The 7,058-nt window shown below is 44.4% G+C and overlaps 1 protein-coding gene across 1 annotated transcript; it reads left to right on the top strand.

Annotated features, from left to right (window-relative positions):
• Window positions 1-501: 501 nt before the first annotated feature.
• On the top strand, window positions 502-7,043 carry RPAIN (RPA interacting protein). The gene is made up of 7 exons (XM_004684738.2): window positions 502-613; window positions 1,778-1,936; window positions 3,370-3,430; window positions 4,663-4,774; window positions 4,923-4,986; window positions 5,726-5,866; window positions 6,909-7,043. Exons 1-7 carry the CDS (start codon window positions 533-535, stop codon window positions 6,936-6,938), a joined length of 648 nt encoding a protein of 215 aa, XP_004684795.1. The 5' UTR covers window positions 502-532; the 3' UTR covers window positions 6,939-7,043.
• Window positions 7,044-7,058: the final 15 nt, after the last annotated feature.

Below are 7,058 nucleotides of genomic sequence, written 5' to 3' on the forward strand. Positions count from 1 at the left end.
CATCAAGCAGACACCCCGGAAGCACGAGGCTAGAGTTGGGGCGGGACGAAGACTGAGACGGCGTACCCGGCAGGCGAAGACCTGAGGAACGCCAATTGCCGGTTAATTATTTATTCAGACGCCACAGTGGGTGGGGCAAAAGGGTCGGCTGGGCGAGGCTTGTTTTGAGAACGCTTCGGAGCTACAAGTGTAGTTCTTGGAGGAGTGCCTAAACCTTGTGTGTAGTTGCCTGTTGGGGCCTTTATCGGTGAAATTAGACGTAGAAAACCTCCCCTCAGGACCTACCTCGCTCAGTAATAAAAAAAAATAACAAAACAAACAAGCCTTCCTCTATCCACTTTGAGTTGACTTCACAAATGTTACTACTTAAACCACTCACCCTTGCGTTACCTAGTTAAGGCTCCGCGGGTAAAGACGACACTTCCCAGAATTCCCTGTAAGCTAGTTCGCTCAGGGCCTAGCAACTACAACTCCCAGAGTCCTGCGCGCCCCAAGGAGGCGAGGCATTCTGGCTCAATTCCCGCGAAAGGATATGGCAGAGGCCTCGGAATCTCCGCATCGCTTGTTGTACAAACAGGTGGGCTCACCGCCTTGGAAAGAGGCTTTCAGGCAGGTAAGTGTGAGGTTTAGGAAACCTTGTATGAGCTGTCGTTACTTCCCTAGCTCGTCCCTGGAACCACTCTCCCCGTGCCTTCGCCTCAGCCCGGCCGGGTAAGGTAGATATTGGGAGCGCCTGGCCGGTGAAAGTGTTTTGGAATCCATGGCTCCCTAGGGGCCCTGGCCACCGTCCTCTCCGTTTAACCCCCCCCACCCGCATCCCCCCAATCGCCCTCTGCCTCCCACTCCGGCGTTTCTGGACCCCTGGATTAGCCCGGGCCGTCCCATCCAGGAAACTTTACTTTTGAGTATGGGTTTGTTTTTAATGTGAGGGTGTTCATAATCGCTCTTCTACACCTCTACAAAGCACCTGCTGTTGTTAGGTAGGTGGGCACCGAAAGAAGCACTCCATACATATGTACCCATGTGAGAAAGAAATTCATAGTCCTGGGAGAAAGAAATTCATAGTCCTGGGAGAAGCCTCGGTTACTAAGTCTCAGTAGAGCAGTGCTTTTACTTCAGTTCTGACCTACTCTAAACTCAACATGATGCCTGTAAGCAATGTTGTCTACCTCACCACGAACCCCAGAAGTAGTGGGTATATCCCAGGAAAATAATGCTAGATATCAAGCAGGGTTTGATATTTTGAGGGATTCTTTGTTGTTGGGATGCTGTTCTGTGTATTGTAGAATTAGTTTAGGAGTGTCCTGAACCCACTAGAAATCCTGCAACTAGATTTGTGATAACCAAAAATGTCTTCAGGCATTATCAGCTGCCCTTTGGGGGACAAAATCACCTTAAGCCGAGGACCTTTGTTGTACAGGGAAGCATGTACCGTAGCCATATCCAGAGCAGCAAGTTTTTAGAAGCAAGCTAAATTTAGTCCCATAATAGCACAGTTGGGCTATTATCACCCAAACTTTAAGAAAGCTGGCATTGAAGATACAATTTGCTCATTTGGAAATACATGAGCAAACCATAATTTCATATGTACATATGTACATGAGAGTAAGGACTGGGGAGGAATATTAAAAAATAGCTATAGTATAAGATTGTAGGTGAAATTTTGTTCATAAATTTTCTTTAATGTTTTAACTAAGGTAAAGGTTGTTTTATTTTTTTTAATGGAATTGCCTTTTCTTAAAAAAAAAAAAAGCCAAAAACTCTTTCCTTTTCCAAGGGATGCCTGGAGAGAATGAGAAACAGCCGGGACAGGGTCCTGAACAGATACCGCCAGACTGTGCCAGGGAGAATGCAGAAAACCCTTGTACAGGAGGTGATGGAAGAAGAGTGGAATGCTTTGCAGTCAATGGAGAGCAGTCCAGAGGTCTTGACTCAGGTCAGGCTGGAAAGTGTGTTTTCAGGGAGCGTGCCTACTGCCCTTATACCTACTTACCCAAGCCTTCTAACCCAACCCCATCTACCCTTTAGCCCTCAGTCAGGCGTCTGTCTTTCACCCAGGTTCTTCTACTTTTTTTTTTTTAAAGGTTATTTATTTATTCATACAGAACTGGGGTACAGGCCAGAGATGTGGAGTGTGAGAGGATTCACTAGGGACAGAGTGGGGAGCAGAACAGGCAGATCGAGAGGTACACTGCTGAGGGGAGCAGCGGGCGGGTCAGGAGAGATCTGCCATGCCATGTGGTCACCTCTGGGGCAGGCGGGGATCGAACTCATGCGGAAGTGGCTTAAGCTTCTTAGTGCTGTGCTTTAACCCGCTGCGCTACCAGGGAAGGCCTGGTTCTTCTACTTTTAATGTTATGTTCTTCTAGATTATTAATTCTAAATATCACACTGTTGACCTGCTATGCCATAATCACTTATGAAATTAAGAGATTTCTTTGTTGGTTCAACTGCTGGAAATTTGGATTCAGTAGGCATGAGCTAGGTCCCCAGAAGCTTTTTTGGTAAATTTTTGTATTGCATTAATATTGGTATGTGTCATTGTTTGCATTATAGAAATGTAGGCTGCCCCCTTCAAGTGTTGCTGTAGTGCGTGCACCTCCAAAGAACCCATAGTCCATTACCACAGACCCTTGTGCCCTTCCCCTGTTTGTCCTCACCTCTGTCCTCCTCCTCCCTCTCCCCAGGAACCTTTTTTAAATAGGTCTACAGAAGTTTTATGATTCTAATCTCAACCAGAGTTGGGAGCTGGGTGTGGATAGGAAATCATTTACCACATATCAGAAAGACCACTGAATTGGAAGTCAGGGTTCTGGAATTCTGATTCTGATTATGCTGTTTGAATCTTAACTCCTTTCTGCCTCTTTGAGCTTTAGTTTTCCCATCTATAAAATCAGGGAGATACTATTGTTAGGATTGTAAGGACTCTATAAGAAAGCATGTTGGGAACTGCATTGAAAACACCCAGGCTGTCTATACTGGTGTCATGTTATTTGATGTTTTCTACTTGCCCTGCTGTCTGCCAAATGTGATAGATATAACCACAAATAGTGCTGACAGTAACACTCTTGGGTAGGTTTTGTTCCTACTTTACAGACCCAAACTGATGTTTATAGAAGTTAGAAACTTTCCATATAGTTTTGACAAAATTACATATGTAGCAGTTCTCCAAAATAGGGTGCCATTATTTGACTACTGGGTAGTTTAATCATTTGTGGGTGACTTCTCGGAATGATCACATTAATACTCCATTGTCTGCATAATTTGTACTAGTTTCCTCAGGTAAACCTGGGCTCCAAGTATGAATTATTGGCAGCTTGTTAGCTAACTGTAGCTTCAAATCTCTGATGATGCACTTGTCTCTTGCAGGTGGAAGAACCAATGGACCTGACTGTGTTGGAAGAAATTCAGCAGGAGCTGACTGACCAAGGTCACCCCTCGGGAGTAGTCTATAGCCTGTATCTGCTCTAATGTTGACCTTTTGTCTAGGCACGATCAGTTCTTAGCGCTCCTTTTTTTACTCTATCCATCTTTTTGCTGACTTAGTTCTGATCATCAGTAAAATAGGAATAACACATCTACCCTATAAGTTTGTTTGTAGGACTAAACAAGCTTTCAGTAAACAATAGTTATTACCATGGAGCTACAAAAGCCAGACTGCTAAAATTAACCTCTTAGCTTTACTAGCTTAATTTGTATGACTATGTATAAAATATATAATCTGCCTGTGTCTGTTCTTTACCTTTAATAATAATCCTAGTGAAGATATTAATATACATAAGGGACTGGCATTGACACACAGTAAGTGCTATGTGTTAGTTGTAATGGTTGATATTGTTATATGGGGGTGGTGGTTAAAAACATTTTGTGGGAGATCTTGGATCACAACAGAATACTTGTGATTGGTATTACAGACTCCAATTAAATTGTAAATTCTTGAGATTATTTATATTTTTATTTTATTGTGTTTTGCTTCTCACTAACAGAGATTTCCCTGTGTTCTGCTATATATACTCAGTTATAAGGACACTCATGCAGAGGTTGGCAAACTGCTGTGAAGGGCCAGAGCGTGAATATTTTAGGCTCCATACTGTTTCTTTTGCAACCACTCAATTCTGTTGCTGTACTGTAAAATCAGCTGCAAGCAATACATAGACAAATCAGCATGGCTATATTCTGACATACATTTGGGCTGGATGTAGCCTGTGGATTATGGTTTGCTGACTCCTGACTAGAGCCTGGACTGTGAGCTCTTGAAGAGCAGGTCCAGTCTTTTTTATTTTCATGTTCCTTGCCTCCCCTTACTAAGCATTGTTGCGTCATGTCTGCTGAGTGCACACACAGGTCTGAACAATGTGGACTTTTGAGTATACGGGTATTGAGGGAAGATCACTTTAGACTCAGCAGGGTAAGCCTGTCAAAAGTTAAGTGCTTTTTCCAGTTGGTTCTGGGATCCCAACATTGTATTTCTCCTCCTGTGGCCTTCAAGATGTGGGGTGAGCATCCAACAAGATGGAGCAGTAAATATTTAATGATTTGAGCATGCTTTTACCTTCATTTTCTCTTGTATGAAGGAAGCCTTTGGAGGTGAAGCTTAGTGAGAAAGGCGAGGCAGTGTGCCTGAAGCATGGTAAAGTACCCCAGCTGGCCTTTGTCTTGCAGAACAGTCCATCATCAGTGAGTATGAGAAGAGCTTGCAGTTTGATGAAAAGTGTCTCAGCATCATGCTGACTGAGTGGGAAGCAAACTCCCTCATCTGTCCTGTGTGTACAAAGTAAGAGTTTTCAAAACTTTTTCAGCATTATTGTTTCCACCCCTCACTCCCAAGTGAGTGGGATTTCCCCCCAGAGTTATTGCTGGGAAAGGTTTGGAGATCCAGCTCTGCTGTCCATGATACTATGGGATCCCAATTCTGCCTCTAGGTACAACCTGAGGATAGCAAGTGGAGTGGTTATGTGTCAGTGTGGCCTGTACATCCCCTCACATGTAAGTGTTCCACACAGATCGTGTCACCTCTTCCACAAACATCTGCTTTCTTAACCTTCCTTGGTGTGCTGGAGTCAGTTTTATGTATCTCTTTCCAGCATCATGTTACATTCACACTGGTGGCTTGATGGCAAGAATATAAATAATATGGAAATTGGCAAGCACTGCAAATTAGTTGTAATTCCTTGCCTCCCCACAGAAACCATTAGTGTCTAGAGCTTCCAGTTTTGTTTCTGTAAAAGTGCATCAAGATGCTGTGTGCACACCTTCAGGCTTTTTCCTCCCCATCTTTTACCTAACCTTTTTTTTTAAGCAATCTAGCTTTTTGAGTTTTCTCAACATTCCATTTATCATAAAAATAATCCTTATTCTCATTGGTTGACATTATGTAATTACATTAGCAAATTCAACGGCCACAAACGGAGTGGGGCCCAAACAGTGTGGTTCTTGACAAGAATACTCTCAGCCCTTGGAGCAGAGCATGTACGAGGCTAGAAGGTGACCGCCACCAGCTCTGGGTGTCTCCAGTGTGTTGAGTGAGGCAGTGTTTGTGGCAGGTGTACAGCGCTGGTTCATCTGGAGCAGTGAGGTGGAGCTCATCTCAGCACATCAGGAGCCCGCTCCTAAAGGTCCACAGAATCAAGCCACCAGAGTTAGTCAGTAACATGGGGTTCTTGGTTGGCATTAGAATTTTCAGCCTATTGACTGTGATTAGGTTGTAGTTTAACTTTCTTTTTAGTCTCCAGAGTTGACAGAACAACAACTTCGTGCCTGTTTAGAGGACAGTGTGAATGAGCACAGTGCGCACTGTCCCCACACACCTGAGTTTTCACTCACTGGAGGGACAGAAGAAAAGGCCAGTCTCCTCATGAGCTGTCTGGTAAGCCTCCCATGGGACTCTGTGGTATGACTGGTTCAGTGATTGGTTTTATTCCCACTTTGTTAGAAATAACAGCTTAGAAACAGGTAAATGTTTTAAAAATGCAGTTTAGTCTGATTATCAAGAGCTGCTGGCAGATTCTCGATGCAGGTGATCTCAGGCCTCCATGGATTCAGTCTGGAGTGCCTTTGGCTTTCCCAGCTCAGCTCAGGGGTCCTTTGTACAGATGTCCGGTACCAGATAGTCAGGCTGCCCCTCAGAGCTGTCCAGGCTCTTCTTCAGTTTCCACTGTGCCCTGTCCCTGTCTCATTGCTGCAGTCAGTGTCTTTGTGAGGGCAAGAACCTTATCTTATCTTTACTCCCAATTCTGGGTACATGGAAGGTGCCAAACATTTGTAGAAATGAGTGGAGGAAGAGGGAAGTAGACAGCTCACAGGTCCTGTGACTTTAGCTTTTGCCTTCTCTGAGATGAACAAGTGAGGCATCTGCAGTCTAGTGGCGCGGAGCTGGAGTCCAGAGCTCCTTGTGTGTGAAATTTCCAGACCAAGTACTGCAGGGAAAGGAAAGGGCAACTGAAGAGGAAACCAAGGCTTACCCAAATGCCAAGTTTGCTGCTGCAGCATAGCAGTTGTCATGGACCTGCTGTCACTCATTTGACCAGCAGCATACAGAGGAAAAAAAGATGTAATTACATCTTAAATGCCATTACAGCTTTTAACCTTATGTGGAGGGGTCTCCTTGGTGACCTAGGATTAAATCTCAGTGCTGCCATGCTATCTCCACTGGGGCCTGAGTTCAACCCCTGGCCAGGGAGCACAGCAGACCTCGTCTGTCCCACCAGCTGCTCCTCTAGGCAGTGTATTTCAGTCAGGCCACCTGGTCTGCTCCCCACTCTGTCTCTGGTGAAAACTCTACCCACCCAACCCCCTCCCCCCATATACCCCAGTTCTTGTATGCATAAAAAAAAAATCTTTAACTACATATTGAGGTAACTTTCTTGATGACACACAACCTGTGCTAACTTCTTTCTATTTAAATCCAGGCTTGTGATACTTGGGCTGTGATCCTCTAGCACCAACTCTGACTCATCGTTCCACTGGGTTGGAAACAACTGGTTCCATCTGAGAAGGGACCTTGTAAATACAAACCTTTTATTTATAAGTTATTTTGTATTAAACCTTCTCACATGTCT

This window comes from Condylura cristata, unplaced genomic scaffold (assembly GCF_000260355.1).
Source record: "Condylura cristata isolate star-nosed mole 26May11 unplaced genomic scaffold, ConCri1.0 scaffold00017, whole genome shotgun sequence".
Classification (NCBI taxonomy): Eukaryota; Metazoa; Chordata; class Mammalia; order Eulipotyphla; family Talpidae; genus Condylura; species Condylura cristata.